An 18,193-nucleotide genomic window follows, 5' to 3' on the forward strand; every position below is an offset into this window, starting at 1 on the left:
AGAATTTATGGAAAAGTGAGCAATCACGCCACTAATGACCATGTGATATTTAAATGTGGACAGCAGGTTGTGTAGAGTGGGTTTCTGACAGCAGGAGCTTTTTGTGGGAGAAAAAAAAGCCTCTTTAAGAAACAAAGTAATAATTCTAAGGATTTTAAAAGCAATATACAAATATTCAAAATCAGCTCTGCAACAACTTTTTTGATTGGGAGCAGCAGCGCAGAGCCTTAATTAACAAAGAATCTCTGTTTTTCTTAGTTGTATAGAAGTAATCTGAATTGATAACACATGAATCACAACCAAATTTCATTCATTAAAATCAGTGAGCCGGTTCTTGGCACTGAGCCCAAAGCACAAGTTTAAATCTAGCAGATGCCACTCCTGAATGAGAAACTCATCAATGTGTTCAGCCCCTTCATTTGACTACAGTATCTTCATTAGTTTTAAATTATACCTTTGGGTCCAGTGAGAGAGGCCTCTGGAGCTTTGCCTCCATCGCCACAGTGGTCCTCATCAAATGCCAGACAGTGTTCGCCGGTTCCCGCTACCACCTCTGCGTTTGACGGCAGATCCTTGCTTCCAGCCAAAGTTCTCGGTCGGTAGATCCTCCGGGAGTTTGTGTCCGACACATACAGCTGCCCGCTTACTGGATCAGTCGCCAGGTAGTACCGGTGTGCTGGGTTGTTACTGCATTCAAGATGATAACTCAGTTATATACTGTAATTGGAGAAAGGTTTTTTCTTTAAAAGCCTTTTTCTAACAGTCCAGCCAGATTGTACTTTAATGGCAACAATTTGCTCCTAAAATGTGATCGATGCGTTAATATCTGAAATACCACAATCTACCTCTAAACTTCAACTAACCCTGATGAAATTTAGCCTGATTTTTCTCTCTGAACCCCCCCCATTAAGAGTTAAGAATAATATGAAAAGCACAGTGAATTTCTCAAGTAGTTTCATCTGCATGCATAGGTGTATAGGCACTATAGGTAGAAAGTACTTTCAGAACATCCAAGAGGCAGTACATTAAAGTATATATTTTAAGTGTAGTGGCATTAATTAGTACCAGTGATACAGAGTGTTCATTTCCTAATTAAGTGTAACTTTGTTCGGTCCAGTTGTTGCATAAATTACAAACCTTAAGACCCAGATAGCAAAAATTGTCATGTGCATGTAAAGTAAATGGTAGCAAGAAACAATGTTTATTCTGAATGTTTTAAGAAACTGTGAGAAATTTCCATAACAGTGAAAGAAGAGCAGAGCCTTTGAGGATGAAACAGTGGAAACAGAGAGAAGGTTGAATAGATGGGAGTCAAACAAAATTCAACAGGATACCACTGCAGTGGGGTTTCGGTGTACAAAGCACAAATGACAACTTGTGCAGCAGATCATTTCATTTCCTATCACTCCCCTGTGGGAAGAAGCCTTTGGAAATACAGAAATGACTGTTAACAACATGCAACTACTAATGAATTCTTGTTTCTATTTGCATTCAATTGTCACATAATGGGACAAAGAATCAAACGAATTTACAACACACTATCGACTGGTATTTATACTTTTAAAAAGAAGCTATCGAAACTGTGATTTACTGTCAAATTTCAAAAAACTCAAAGTATTTAGGCAGAATGGATACATACAACAGAGGCAGTTAACATGAAAAAACGAGTGCTTTACAGCACAGTCGTAAACATGGCTTCTCTGCTTGTAGTCCAGCTTAATGGTACCTTTCTCAATGCTGGCCGGCAATGGAAGTGGATAATGTGACGGCAAAATAAATGTGGCAATGAAACATCTTTGTAAAATGATGAAGATGGAGTCGTAAAATTTGACAGCTATTATGAGTCAAAGTAAATGCCCTAAATAGGTGGCTGCTATCAAAGTTCTATAAAGAATTCAACAAGTCAAAAATTAGTAACCCTTTCTTTTACAGTCAATCTTCAGGGGGTGGACATAATAACGGAGACAGCAGTATGGTGTTATACAGTCCAATCAAACGGTCATACAATAAAAATTACCTTTGTGAAGCTTATTTGGTCATTTCCTTTAAAAATGTAAGTTGTAAAGGATTTGCCATGTGTTTGTGATAAAATTTTATCATTTGTGCCGAGGCCATCAACAATAAAAAAGCTGCTGCTTGACTATAGGATTAACCAGCGACTGTGTCGGTTCTCAAATTATTCATCTTCCCCTGTAGCTCTAAAGTTTTACCGTACCTGTCCCAGGTGCAAGCGCAGGTGGTAGTCATCCTCTGATGAAACTATCACAAACTCTTGGTAGCTGGCATTGTTCTGCAGGCAATCTGATTTGTCTGACTGATCCAGAATTCAGCAGCTCTTGTGGTGTCAAGACTTTCACGTCACTCTGCCTCTATGCTCCCTTCACTGCCTTTTTGTTTTACCTTATTTATAACCGACTCTTGTCTCTCTCTTCTTTTTTTTTTCAGGTTTATCTGTAAATGCCATTCCACATATCCCTCCTTCTCTCTGCCAAGTGTTTGAATGAGACACTTGAATGAGAAATACAGCGAATCTGAATTCAAGAAGTAAAACAGAATTAAAGCCCACCAGGTGAGTTAAGCAAATTAATCTTAAATTCATATAAAAAGTCACATACGCATATTCCATAATCCTGCTCTTACACCAGTGGAATGTATGAAATGTGTTCAGTAGCTTCGCTTGATAGAGTGCTGTTGTCTTAATCAGGAATACAAAGCAGTTGTGTAAGTCTCTCTACAAGAGAACATCTGTCAGATGGAAATGTAATCATAAGCTTCACAATGATACTGTTTATTGCAGCGCTCCGAGTTGGACTGCGTCACACGTAGTGATTACTTGCAGGAAAGTTGAATGTTTTACACTATGTCAATAATCACTAATTCTGACAGTCGGTGCACTCTTTATCTTGCTGAGATGTAATCAAGCTATAATTGTTCTGTTACAATTATACATGGTAATCACTGCTGCTAAAGACAACTGTAAAGGGGAAGGTTATTCATATATTTACAAGGATGATGACATGCAGAAAGAAAACAACAAAACATGCACTAAGACAATACACCTACCTGTGTCTAAAGTCTTTATTTCTATGATAGGATGCAAAGGAAGCAGAAAAAGAGGAAAAAGACAATGAAACTGGTACATCTTAAAGGGATAGTTTGATTTTCAAGATGGTTTTTACCCAATCATTCATTTTTTTTTACTTAATCATAGGAATGAATCAGGCTTGACTATTTTATTGCTAATTAAAAGCAAGATTTGCACTAAAACAAGCTTAAAAATAGCCTTTTTCTTCACAGAGTCTATTAAAGTGAGAAAGACAAACAAACAGGAGTGTAAAGTAGTCCCACTGAAGTCAACACAGCCACTAGAGAAGTGAGTGACAGTTTGGCAGAAAGTAGACGCAGAGAGGAAAGCGTGCACTCTTGCGATCATCCTACATTACCACTGGTTTTCTCAATTTTAACCTCACATATTGAAATATTGATTCTGGCCCTTTGCTACACTGACTGCTGAAGGCAGAATCTCAACACAGGCGTTGCACTTTACATAAAAAGGTTGAGGGAATAACTTTTGTACTGTTACCAAGGAAACTTGCATGACACGTAGCGGAAACTCAAACCACTTTGGTTTTTGAATGTTTGAAAAAGTCTCTGAATGTTTGAGAGAGAACAGAAAACTCTAAATAAGCGAACTCAGCCACTTCTGTTTCTCCAAGCTATGAATGATACCACACATTAGGCAAAGAAACATGCACTTTCTCCTGCTGCACTGGTTTATGCGGTTTATGTATTGCAACTGCCATCTATTGTGAACAGAGACACTGCTTTTTCCTTATGTCAGACTAAATTTAATAAGGCTAACACAAGTCTTCAGTGTAGTGTTTTATGCTCCTCTTCCCGTAAACAGAGTAAAATAGTTGCTTAGAGTCATAAACCATTTCTTAAACTATTATTTATCTAGTGACGGGCTGCTGAGCATGCATGCTTGTTTACTGCATCACACGTTTTTCCCATCTATATTATTTTACACTTTCCAACACAACAGCTATGCTCTCTTAACCCATACCTGTGCAGGTATATTGACTCATTTCTGGTGAGGTTTTTTTTCTTTTTTCGCCCCAACCACTTGCTCATCTTAGATTTTAAAGAATCATTCACCCTTGTAACCCGAATATTAACTCACAAATCAGTGTATGAACAACCACCTGCCAACAGTGTGGTGACCTTGGTCCTCTTAAGGCAGTTTTCATATGTTTGTCATGTATGTGTCTCATGGAGGGTGACGGTCCAATGTACATTTAATCAACATCTGCTACTCTGAAATAAGCCAACTGGCCGAATCAGAGTCATTGCTGTGAAAAGCCAACTTGGCATGAGGGCGTAAATCATCCCAATTACACGCTGAAGACAGGATGTCTTTCCTAATTATGGAGATGGATTGGTAAAAGATTTCAAATTTCTACGGCCAGGGGAAAGATTTGTGTGACTGAAAATCTGTCCACCGTGCCCTTTCAGTCTCCCTCTCCACGCCGAACAAATGTGGGATCCATATTCTTGTTCACACTTTTGGGGTCAGGCACAGTATGTGGCTTCTTCTTATAAAAATGTGGGCGATGCATATGCAGTTATTTATTTATCTGTTTGCTTAAATGAAGATTCAAGTTTAGTTATGTTTAATAAATTCAAGGGTTAACAGTTAAATCTTGAAATTAATATGTTGTTGCATAATACATGACAGACTTTGTAAACTGGATCTAGCGCATTACAAAACCCATACAAATGAGCCTCACCTCAGCTCCATGATACTTGTGACATTGCCAGATGGGTAGATACGGCGGATGTAGTTGAAATCTCCCACATACAGGCTTCCATCAATACCCCATGCCAGAGCCACCGGTGCCAAGAGCTTGTTGCCTTGGGCCTGCCCATTACAGCTGGGGCACGAGATGCTTCGACGCCGTCCGTTCCCCATAACAGTGGAAATCACAGGGGGCTGGAGAGAGATAAACTGGTTCTCCCCGCTCCCTTTGTAAAGTATGCCTGAGGGGAAAAAAAGAACAAAAAAACCCCAACAACACTAATTTACAGGATTGAAAATTTAGCCAGACAGATCCAGATAAAACAGAAATATCTGCTAAAACAATGTATTTAAAGGAACTGTTCACCATTCTAGGTAACATGCTTGGTGTTAACTACAGAGCTAGAACTAAGAGGTAATTAGCTTGACATAAAGACTCACACTTACTTTAAATTAACTTTTAATATTATGCCTAATTAATAAAGAGAAAGAACTATGTGTGTTTTTGTTACTTCAGCTTGCAGTATCTTTGCTAAGCTCACTAGACCTAACACACAGAGAATATCACACATTTCATAACGGTATAAACATAAAGAGAATGTGCAAAGATAATTTTCAAATTCATCATCTAAAGTACTCTGCATAAGCCATCAGAAAATTATGTTTCAGAACAAACTGCTATTTATTTTTAAATGAGAGGTAACAAATTACAGTCCAAATGACTGTGGTTTATTTTATACTGCATAAAACTCAGGCAATCTGATTTAAATAGTTCAGGGAGTCAAGGCAGCACACGGGGAACTAGCCTTAATCATTGTTTTAACTGATATAACCTAATACTTCAATGCTGGGAAATGCTCTACAGCTGTTTTAGTGGGTTCCTTGAAACCCTCCGCAAAGCTGAAGTATACATTATGTAAAATAATTTTCTTTTAACTTAACAGGGATCCTGCTCTCCTCTAGTCACAGAGAGGCGGTAGACATAAATACAGTGCAGTGCACCACCCCCTAATAATAGTGCATTTCACTAAGGACTCACCATATTTGGTGAGTCACTAAAGATTAATATTTTAACAAGAGGCAGATATAACTGGCTTTTTAGAGGGCGCTGATATAGTGGGACTCTCTTCAAAGGGGAAAAAAAACATCAAAGGGAAGAAGTGCATGCTGGAAGCACTTAATTATTCACATCCAGCAACTTGTGTGAATTCACACTGCCTCCGTCCTAATTAGTGGATCTATGACACCTCTGAATGGTCGCATAATGTCGTTCTCCCACAGCGCTGTACCATAAGCCATCGTAACCCTGGATGTATGGGAAATCAAGTATGCAGCCACGCTGCTTGTCCCTTCTCTGATTAGTTCCTTTCATTGATTTAATTGATTGAAGGACAAATTCAAATGAAGGCACGGTCTGGCGAGACTCTGACAGGACGATCTGACCAATCCGTCTTTTGTATCCGAAAGCATTATACATGAGCCTCTAACAAAGACAAATAGGTCCGTGGGAAGGCTTTACGTGTGACGCCATCAAACGCGCGACCTTGGGACTTTAATTGAACTGTGATCCATGCGTCTGCTCACTGAATGAAACACACAGTGTGATGAAAACACTCAGTGAACTGAAAGGTTTTGGCTGCACCCCGAATCATAGCCACAAATAACAAATAAGCTATGTAATCTGACTAGAATTTTAATGTCTGTTTGTGTAATAACTTCCTAACATTCCCGGAAAAGACAAAGACATTTTTAATATCTAAGATGTAGCGCAGTGTGTAGGACGTAGATCAGCTGCAGCGGTACAGCTATTGAGCCAAAAATAAATAAATAAGTAAAGAAAAAGAAGAATGCTAAGGTCGTTTTGGCACGCTACTGTGGTCCTCTCTTATTTACACTTCCATCACAGATTACTGTATACATAAGTCTTACCATAGGCTATAAGTCAGTGTAATGGAATGGATTAAATATACTTATCAATCTTCCACTACCCCCCAAACTATCACTTCACATACCCTCGTATATCCTTTTGCTCTGATTTTCTCACATACACAATGTCTGCCTCTAACTTAAGAGCAGATTAAGGTGCAGCTTTCTTCCCTCAAGGGCACTTGGTCATGACACATTACTGCTGATGATTGTTGCAAGGATCAAGCTTGTGAAGTCTCAGCTGGAGAGCTGCACTGATGGGAATTTGGCTTCTGACTGTCTGCTGCCCCAGGCCGAATAAGGGGACTCCTACAGTGTCCGGACTAAAATGGCTTTAGAGTTCATAAACATATGTCCATAAATATTTCATGCTTTTACTCTACTGTGCTCTGAGTTTGGAAGAAATACTGTAAATAAAAACTTTCTCAGAAATAAGTTCCCGCTACAGTGAGACAAGGAGAGTATACAGTTTGTGCAGCAACAAAACTTTGCTGAAGTGTAAAGACGAAAAGCGCTCCCTCGACAGATTTTGCAGAGGAGACTCAAAATATAAGTATGGCAGCAGAACGGCTCAGCCGTTAGGATTGTGTCTGCTCACTGATTAGTAAATGAATATGTGGAGGCGTGTTTCAAATTCTGGATAGAAGCTGGTGAAAGAGAAATCACTGTTTCACTTGGCAAAATGGGAAAAAAAAAAAAGAAGCTTTTTTTTAATTTTTTTTATAAAGTCTGAGAGTCTGTTATCTCTCTTGCTCCAAGATCACTCCAACACTCTTCCATCCAACAAGCAAATAACCATAATGTAATGTAACCGCATGTCACGCAGCATTTACCACATTACTAAACAGGCAGACACAGTTAGACTCCAGGAGTAACACGGAATTTCCCAAATAATAGCAGAAACAGAGAAAACAATCAAAACTATGAATGTGTATAATGATAAATTATGGTGAATGAGAAGTGGAGAAACCATGAAGGCTATGTTCTGTTACAGAAAATAAAGTGGGAAAATAAGCAGAAGAAGAGGAGTTATTACAGGAATATTTGAGCAAGGACCAGAATGTCATCTTTACAAACTTTGCCTTCTGTCCGTATATAGAAATTAGAATTCTTCTCTACACACAATACTGTTCCACCTACCACTCTCACAAACTGAACTGATTCTTTCTTTGGACTCATTATAGAAGGTAATAATTTGTTTGATAAAAGGCTCATTTGAGGCATGTAGTGGTAAAAAAAAATTCTTTAATGTCAACATCACAGCTTTCGAGATGATTAATGGTACAAATGTGAGGCCAAGCCTCTGTACCTGAAAAAAAAAGAAAAGAAAAAAAAAAGGAAAAAAAATTGGAGCGCCCTTAGCAATGTCACCTTGGTGACACATAGAGAGTACAGAGATTCGTAGGGGAAGCGAGGGAGTGCGTCTTAATTGCACCCTGTCCTTTTCTACTCTCCTTTGCACAGTGTCATTCTCAGAGATAGCACCGAGGCTCCCACTGATCCTGATTGAGGCTAAAAGTGGGCAGGAAACATCTCGGTGCTTCAAATGCAGCATGTGCGTGAGCTGTACAGTAAGTATACTCAGAGATACTGAATTGCTGAACCCTGGCTGTGTCCAATAAGAATCAGCTATGTTACCCTAGATAGAGACAAGCTGCAGATTGAGAGGAAGGCCTATCCACTTGTAACGAAGAAAGGAGGGGCAGGAGGACATGACTAAAGCACAGACACCAGCAATTTGCCTTATCTAGTTTGACAGGCACTGGAGTGGAGGCAGAGACGGAGAGGGCTTTTTGCTTGGGTCTTTTGACACAAACGATGAGATAAAAAGTGCTCAGATGTTAGAAGTAGTGCAAAAATGAAGCAAGAGTCACAACAAAGACCGATAGCAAATGTCTGGAGCTAAACCGCTGTGCGGCTGCAGAGGACCACCGCTTGCTAGCATGTTGGGTGAGGACATTAGTCAAGGTTTACAGCATTAAAGAATCAATACTGGAGCAGCAATGAAGGCAAACAGTGATATTTGGATTCATCTTCATGCCGACCGAGGATATCGAACTGCATTCCTTGCCCAAAAACCCACATGGGCTATAAATCTCAAATGTCAAAAAGTAGCTGAATGCGAGACTGAATAATTCAGTTTGTACTGAGAAAATTTAAGGGAATTCAAGGCAGAACTAGGTGCCGACTCACTACCTCTGTAAAAACAATTAATGTGAGCGCAAACATAGATATGTTTACAGATTGGCTTTTGACACTTTGATGTGAACCCTGCATAAACTAGCATGCCAAAGTCGCTAACAAAAACAATTCACAGCCTTACCAAGCACACCGTCTTTGGGGTGAGCTAATAGGATTGGAGCATGAAACCCTTTCGGCAAATTGATTAAGCTCCTGTCAGACAGGAATCAATGAGACAAAACAACACGAGTTTGCTCAACTATTTTTGAATCTTTTAAATTTAGTCAGTTTTTGCGATGTATTTTCAGGGCGCCGTTGTAAAAGGACAAGTGAAAAGTGTGAAAAAGCCTCGGGGAGGCTGCAGCATTTACTGCATAAGAAAACACTCAACACCATCTGGTTCTTGTTTTATTTCTGTCATCACTGTTTCCATGTACAAAAACAAGCCCGCACATGATGATTTTTCATGCACAGTAACGTTTGATTTTCTGATAAATCCAGACACACGGTACAGCTCAATCTAATAAAGGATGCCGCATACATTAGCATATCACACATGCTGCACTTATCTGTTATCACAAATGCATCTCACAACAACTCCAACTGTGATGCTGCCACACTGAAAGCTTTGGAGATGGGTGTGCTATAGTTTGAGACAGGTGGGATGAAACGCAATGCACCAGCAGCAGTCGAGCTAGAAGCATATTTCAGTGTTCTTTTGCACACTTCACAAACTTCAGGTTCCGGGTGGCTTGACAGATTGGGTTTCTATGTCTGTTCTTTTAATGTTCAACAAAGAAGCAGGACAAAGTACCATCAAGGATTGAACAAAGAAACTGCTTCTCTGACATGTTTTCCACAAACATTTCTGACAAAAAACACATTCGCAATCTCCGACTTCTGAGTCGACTGTTATATATATGAAGAACACATGGATGATATTACTGTGCAAACCCACTGAGTAGCTGTGGGATGAATAGTTTTGTACCTGCCAGTTGTGGAGGCAGAAACGAGTTCACAAACATTTCACCTTACAGAAAGCCCTCCTCTGGTAGCCAAAATATCTGGTCACAAAAATAATCTGAGTGGTTCACTTAAAAGTTTGATGGATCTGGATAAAACGGCACAAGAAAGAACCAGATTTATACTTTAGTGCTGGGTGGTTGCAGAGGCTTTGTAAGGGGGCTCCAAAACTCATGTGAACCTCCTTACACAACACATCAAAGCTGTGGCGATACAGAGACCTTAAGAAATGTAACTGTTCAGCACATGCTGCATTTTTACACTTTCAAATTTAGCATTAAAATCACAGACACACATAAAAACAACTGTTTCTTGTAATTCCCAAACAGCCACACAGATCTTTTAACTGTGTGCTGTTAAATCTATGATCATATTTTATACATTCAACCTCACTATAGAGCTACTCAGAGTGTAGCTATATTATCACATTGACAAATTCATATTATTTTAAAATAGAGGTTGTGGCTCTCAGAATCCAAGCCTTTGAAGAATATTGAATGTAAAGCTTTGCATGTGATGGATGATAATACATTTTCATTGTAAAAACACTCATTAGTCTAATGCACATGATCTAAAAGCGACATGCTTTCAATATGATGGAACTCTATATGTCTGAAAACCAACAAGTTGCCTGATAAAAGCAAAAAAAAGGCTAAATCTCCAAGTTTTTCTACGCTGTTATTAATTTTCGTTCTGCTCAAACAAAGCTCTGTAAAGAACAATTCATCATAAAAGTTCAATACTTACACCTGTTAGTGCAGAGTCTGACCTCTGAGTGGGGGATGTTTGTAGAGTGGTAGCCATCACTAGCACAGTGCGTGCTTAATGATGTTTTGAAGGGATTAATACTGATTAGTTTCACCCACCTAGCTGATGAGCACATATAATAAAAAAAACCCCTGTTCTGCACCAAAAGAAGGTACATTTTATTGAAAAAGTGCAATTCATTTCCTCAAAGCAATTCTGTTTGGTTTAGCTATTTTTTATGAGATAAAATAAGGTGATAAAACCTTTACCAAATCTATAACTTCCTTTCCGAGATGCACTTGTTGCTCGTGGCAAAGCAAAGGAATCCTATACGAATTTGTGCTCTGTTAACTATACAGATCCATTTTTCAAGGGATTTTAAAAATGCTTCATTTTACTTCCAAATGAGCCAAGATCAGCCTTCAATGCCAAAAAAACAAACAAAAATATAAAACCTATTCAAATGAAAAGAAAATATGTATTCACCAACTCCACTCTGACAGTGTGAGACTACGGACTGACCTCGACTATTTTCGAGATGAAAAGGACACAAATTGTGTTGGACAACTGGAACAACGGTCGAGAGCCGAAGTGGGTTTAATGTCAAAACAGCAGTCTGGCAAACTGACAATGCACTCACTAGCCCGAGGCCCTGAGGCACACTTCCTATAATTGCAGTCATATTACTGCCTCCACAGTAGTAACATACTGAAACCCCTTAATAGTGTGCTGGCTGAAATCTCCAGATTATAGAGTGTGACCTCCTGGTACTGTAACCCAGCAGTGACTTTGCTGTATGTATATTTGATAGTTTCATTATGTACGTTTCCCCTTTCTCATAACTCTGCAGCAGCTCGACAAAGACAAACTCATGTCCATTTATTGTACTTGCCGATTAAAGAGAATCTGATTGATGACAGAGCAAGAAATTAATTAAGTTTATTGAATTAATGCGAGAATTAAACATGACGCCTGTTCATCAAAAGTGTAAGCCTTCGTGAGCGCCAAAAGGCCGTCTTCTTCCTAAAATAGCTGAGTGGTGTAGAATCGTTGCAAGCCTTGCACCCTGGTGGCTTACTCGCTGATTTATTCAGTCATTACTGTGAATGATCGGCCCTTCAAAACTCTCCTCTATTATCTGCAGATGGGATGACGAACCATCTTTCATTTTGATTCAAGTATTTATTGCGGTGATTCAGGGTAAAGACCACCTGCCTGTAACCCAAAGAGGCTACCTATCTCTGCAGACAGACATGCATACTGTATACATGATTATTTCTTACCATTCTGAATGTCCAATATGTGGTGTTTGTCTAACATCCACCCGCCCATGTTGGAGGCATCCAGTTCATAGCCTTGTAACACCGCCGTCCTCTTTTCCCAGAGCACCACATCAAGACAGGACTCGTATTCATATCCCACTGACACTGAAAGTAATGACAGCAGACGCCTATGGTGAGCAAGGTTACAACCTCCTTATAAGACACTTATAGCAGCAATGAGGCTTGTAGCTTATAAGACATTCAGTACATGTCGTCGCCGTTTCCTGTATTTCCTGGTTCTGCCTTCTCTTTGGCTATGTAATTTTCTCCAGCTGGGATGAGTTTAGAAGGCCCATGGGGTTTCTGTGTCTTGCCTGAACTGTTTGGAGTTTATGTATTCTCCTCTCATTTGTCTGTTTTATCTTGTGTAAATGCAAATAAACCACAATTCCAAATAATCTAAATATAAGGTGGCAAGAAATATTGAAATGATCGAAGTTCAGATGGAGCACATTTGAGGAAAATCACAAATGCTGCAAAATTCTCTGAACTCTCAGTCCATGTTGGGCTTTGAAAATTTTATCAGTAAACTATGATGATGCAAGTGCTACTAGATATAATTTTCTAACCCAAGCCAAAAGGAGTATATAAATAAGTATTTTCAGTTAACCCGTTATAATATGAAATAATCAAAATATTCTACTATGCAAAAAAGATTCTGTCACTTTATTTTTATCAGTATTTCTGACTATTGACCCTTGGCTGTTTTTTCCCCTTTTTTTCCAGGCCTCTGCCTCAGAGGCAATATTTCAGTAAGTGCACAGCTGCTGAAATATCATACATGCAAAACAAAGAAGTCAGCAAAAGAGCAATGGCCTTCAAAAATGCAGCACAGGGGGATTTCAGGATTTCACACCACCTGCTAAATCTTTATTGCACATGATAACAAAAGCAGTCCCCAGCTAAATAACCCTCAATTTAAAAAAAGTAAAATCAATCTTTAAAAGTTCAACCAAGGTTCACTGCCTGAAGGTAGCACAAGTATCTGGCGGTGAACTTATGCTTACACAACATCTTCAGTAGGCAGCTTCACAGCAGGAACTCACCCACAGCCTCCGCCAGGCCAAAGACCTTCTGATTGTAGGCGTCTGTTTTATCCCAGATGAAAGTGTAAGAAAGGTCGGGGAAGGCAGGAAAAGACTTCTGGAACTGACGGCCCATGACGGCCACCATCAGGTGGACTTTCATCAGGCCAAAGGGGAGACGGTCCTGGGTCAGGAGCACCTTGAGGATGGGCTTGTAGCCAGCTGCCCTGGAGCTCAGGTAGACCAGGTTGAGGTCACTGCCTGGTATGGCCACTTGCTCATGAAGGACCTAGGATTTAATTAGCAGTCAGACCAGTGCCAAAGCCACAGCATGGAGTAGACTTAAGTAACAGAGTTAATAGGAGCAACAAACGTATGCATTTAATGAGAATAAGTTCAAATGCAGGATAACATACATACAATTTATTATCCAGGTCACATTAAATCTAATTTCATCTCAGAAAAACCTTGTTTGTTGCTAGACATACATACATTTTATTCTAAGCAGTCAAACATTATGAACTTTTTAGGAAGCCAAACTATTTAAAGAAGAGTTTTTACTTATGCCAGCCACAAACTGCAATCTTCTAAATGCAAATTGAGCTCCACAGGCAGTAAATGAATTCTTCATTATTAAAAGTCTCAGGAAAAAAAAAATACTTGAACATCTCAACTAATAATTGACAGAAGTCATTCTTTTTTTTCATTTTCGTCCTGGTTCCTGGTTGCCTCACACACCGACACTATACTTATGTTGAAGCATGTCCAATGATTTTGATTTCTTGCCTCTGATGTAACACAGACAGAATTTGTTCCAAACAGTAAAAACAGCAAAAGCTGCAGAGTCACATTCTACATTTAGGGATTTTCAACATAGATTTGGGCCAAATGGAAACAAACCAAATCCTGAGGCATGTAACCTCCATGCAATGTGCCCTTAGAATTTATCAGTGTTGCTATGAGACAATTTATGGCTTAGTGGAGATGCCTCGGTTCAATCAAAGCCCAAAGGCAACGTGAAAGGCAAATCTGACGCAGTTTAAAAAAGGAAGAAAGCCATGGTGAAAGGAAGATAACAGCATTATTGTTACTCTGTGCTTGTGTATTTTCAGCATTGCTGTCTGTAATACTGGACTCAAACACAGGTCATTCAAAACTATGCGTCATACCAATAAATCTAGGACTGACCACAAGTAATACAATGCCCCTCTATGACATGGATCTCACCTGGGTCTCTGGGATGATAGGACTGTCCTCTGGGGACGTCTTGTAAAGAGTGGAAAGGGGTGTGGCCAGGATGACGGGGTTGGGCCTGACTAGGCCCGTCAGGTAACAGCTGGGGATGTCGTTCTCTTCCCGCTTCATCACCACTGTGTCCATCACATGAAAGACGTTCCAGGGCAGCCACACTGTTCGGTGCAATGTGGGGAAGGGAGCTCGTTCGTAGCTCAGCGTCAGTGATGCTCCACCGTTGGCCAAGAGGTCAAACCTTCGAATGTTGGAAGGAAATAGAAGCGAACGAATTTTAATGGTTAAATAGAAACAGCAACTGAATAACCTGCACTTATTATGTAAAAATAGTGAAATAATCCTCTGCAGTAAAATCTTTAGAGGCTTCTTTTACATCTTTGAACTTAATTTTCATTATTTTGACTCTCATTTCCATTTGTTACAACTATATACTATACATGTTTCTTAGCTGTCAAAAAGACAACCCTTAAACATGATACATTGAAAACAAGTCAAATGCTTCATCATAACATCCAAGCACCTTTATTTTTTATGTAAAGCCAAAAGAATATTTGCAATAATCAGTTATTTTAACAAAGGAATCGAGAGTAAGTAATTGACCTTTCATTAGCAGTGTTAGCACATTTCCAGATTTAATCACCACCATCGCCTTGGATTTGTTTTTTATTAATGACTAATGATGGCCAAAACTTAGACTGATATAATTTTGAAATGTCTCCTCAAGTTCAAAGTAGCAAAGTAAATATTTATGTTAAGACTGATAATCCCTTTTTCAAAGGCAGTTTTCCCTATCAAAGTGATCCCTCTGTTCAGCCTCCATTTAATATTATTATTCACTGAATCTAATTTATGACTTCTGTTCACTCAGCGTGGCGTTAGAAGACACTTTATGGTTGAATTTGGTTCAGAGTTCTGGGAGTTTTCACTGGTGAACTGGTTTAATTAGTACAACATTACTCAGGGAAAAGTTACTGGTTTGGAAATGAAGGGCGAGTCTTTGAAGTGCTGCTCTATATATTCAGCGTGCTCCACTACCCAGGGGGTAAAGCATCTGCGTAGTGACATTGTATGTATCCACATCCACAAAGACACACACACACACACACGGAGATTTGAATACTTGCACATCTCATGTACGCACCCGGACCCACGCACACGCACACGCAGCGACAACCAAGCTGTGCAGCTGACCTAAAACAGCTTCCTTCTCAAGCTCTTTCCACTTTGGGCAGTGGGGAGCTCACAGCTGCAAGAGGCCAGGCTTTGATGCTGCCCCCCCCTTCTTAACACACTGAGCGGATCTGTTGGCTAACCAAGTGTGATTATCCCCGACCATTTATCACGCTCCTTGTCAGAAGAGTTACAGGGCGGAATATCTGAAGAAATCAGCTAATCCTCAGCTATCTGGGGACCCAAGGATTGTGATTCATAACAACAGCTGTACAATTCTCTGCCACTCAATAAGCCTTTTATTCCACATTGGCAGCACATAAACATGGTTTCTATCTGTTGAATTCGAACGAAGGCTCGGTTCATAATCTCTGACGACCATGTGCGAAATGAAGCTCCTACCTGAGCTGAACGCTCCCTGTAAAATGTGTGACATACGTTTGTCTTGTATGTATTTGCACTCCCATTATTAATGGCCAGTCTGTGGTAATAGCACGAGAAGGTCAGGCAGTAATCCCATGTTTTACTACACTGCGGGCAGATTGATTCTACCCTTGCTGATTCAATGCATTTTAAACAGCCTGGTTCAAAATGGCCTCCACCACTGTGACATTTGCATGAGGAATTGTTCTAGGGCACAATGTGCTGCTGTTTCGATTTGTTTTGAGCGCATTTTGGATAACTGCCAGGACAATTCTTCCTCTGCTGGACAGCTTTTTTTTCTTGGATTTTTCCCCACGAGTCTGGGGACAGCAGGCCATGCTACAAATATATTTTCGCCAGGGCAAAGGTTAAAACCCAAGACTGAGCTGGCTGGGTGTCTGCTTGTACACTTGTTGATCGTTGTGTAAAGATGACTGTGTACTCCCTTGTATGCCCCTAATGATGCACGTGAACACGGGAAATTAACTTACATGCCATCTTGCCGTGTGATAGTATAGCCGTACTCTGGGTAGTGCAGAAAAGACACGTTGACTCCAATCAGCGGTGTCCCGTCTCCCGTTAGGACCTGACCCCGGATGACTGATGCCAGGCTGTGAGGGCAAACAAACACAGAAAGAGCTGAGTAAACAAACAATGCCAGCCGGTGTCAACAAGCATCCACCGCATCAGCACTGCTAACAACTGTCATCCCCTTGCCAGAGGCATGAGCTAAGAGGTATGACTTACTGATTGTTAAGAACACACATACGTCAGTGGTCGTTACTCATGAAAACGCCACCTAACAGAGCCCCTCTCTGTGTCTGTTTACAGCTTTTAAGGACCCATAAATCAGTCGGTTGAGGGCTTCTTGTTAAGATTTTGCAGTATCTTGCACTTGTATTGCAGCATTTGTATTCCACAAGAATGCAAATATAGATTTTTTCATGCATTTAATGCGTAATATAAAAAAAAGGCGCTATTATGACAAGACGCAACTGAACACACTACGTATAGCTCTAAGGGCATTTCAATTTGTGAGGCCATTACAGAAAACTGTGGGAATAAACGCTACGAGTGTAAACACACAGCATCTTCTCTATCCAACAACATTCACAGTTAAATTATCAGTCTCCTTAGTAAAGTCAACTCGGTAAATGAAGTGTACAATACACCCAGCAGTGAGGCTATCAAATGAGATTCATGAGTGAAATATTCACAGTATTGTTATCTGACCTTGCTGAATTTGGAATTTCCCCTAAATTGTATTTGAAGAGGGTGTGATCCAAGTGTGATTATTCCAGCAAGTGCTGTTGCTTCTGAAAAAGAGCCTTTTGTCAGTGTCATACTGAAGTCTTGCGTTCGCTAGCGTGATAAATGTCTGTAGTAATACTTGTGATGAAAGATAATATATCAACAAGAATTGTGTTGGAATGAGCTCTTCAGCTCAGTTACAGACATCCTCTTGATGTGAGAAGTTGCAAAGCCAGGCAAGTGACGTGTCAAGAGGCACTTTATAGGAATTCAGAACAACAAAATTCAATGCTCGAGGCAAACTGTCACAAATGGAAAAAAAATGAAGGGTTTTGAAAAAGAAAAGCAGTTCTACAACACAACAGAATCGCCACAGCGATTTTTTTAAAAGGTGAAGCCATAAGCACTCTAGATGTGAAAGGAAAAATGCAGTTGGAATACAGAACACATGCAATGTTAGGCAGTGACGAGTCAAAAGGCTTTTGCTCATTTAAAGTCTGTGGGCAACAATGTGTGCATACGTTTGGTTCAAAAAGAAGAAAAGAGAATTTTTGAACACACTATGTCTGTTTCCAACACAAGATGTGTTGGAAACATAAATCTCCCACCAGATGTTCACATATGGTGGCAGATTTATAATTTATGCAGTTCACCCTCCACTGCTGGTCAAACTGTAATGTTAGCGGAGCAAATGGGAGCAGCAGTGGTGGTTATAGTGTTGGGTGGGGATGGGGGGTTAAATGCTTCACTTTAGGGCACCTCTGTGGTAGTTAGTCTGGCATGGGGGAGCATTACTCATTTAGTTTCCCAACTCAGATTTTCCCTGCTGGTAAATGGATTTGCTTCTGGTCAATAGGTTCAGCACCTCTAGCAGTTCATTCCCTGTTTTCCCCTAAAAAAAAAAAGACATTTTCTTGTGCATTTCTGCTTTGTAAATCACAAACACGGAAGATTCATACATAATTTAAAGCCTCAGATATCCTCATCCTCTGCCATTATTCATCACGACTGCTGGGCCTACAGGTAGAACTTGTCAAACACTAATCCTTATTTTTATATTCTTAAGTGCGAAGCGA

General features: G+C 39.9%; 1 protein-coding gene across 1 annotated transcript in view; it reads right to left on the reverse strand.

The window, feature by feature from the left end:
* Positions 1 to 18,193, reverse strand: part of si:dkey-237h12.3 (teneurin-3) — a 134,003-nt gene that overhangs the window by 15,220 nt on the left and 100,590 nt on the right. Inside the window, exons 17-22 of the mRNA XM_039621048.1 lie at positions 16,358 to 16,477; positions 14,250 to 14,511; positions 13,044 to 13,311; positions 11,959 to 12,102; positions 4,791 to 5,040; positions 455 to 687 (exon numbers count right to left, since the gene is read on the reverse strand). Coding sequence (XP_039476982.1) covers positions 455 to 687; positions 4,791 to 5,040; positions 11,959 to 12,102; positions 13,044 to 13,311; positions 14,250 to 14,511; positions 16,358 to 16,477 — 1,277 coding nt within the window. The remainder of the gene's footprint in view (positions 1 to 454; positions 688 to 4,790; positions 5,041 to 11,958; positions 12,103 to 13,043; positions 13,312 to 14,249; positions 14,512 to 16,357; positions 16,478 to 18,193) is intronic.

This window comes from Oreochromis aureus, linkage group 2 (assembly GCF_013358895.1).
Source record: "Oreochromis aureus strain Israel breed Guangdong linkage group 2, ZZ_aureus, whole genome shotgun sequence".
Classification (NCBI taxonomy): Eukaryota; Metazoa; Chordata; class Actinopteri; order Cichliformes; family Cichlidae; genus Oreochromis; species Oreochromis aureus.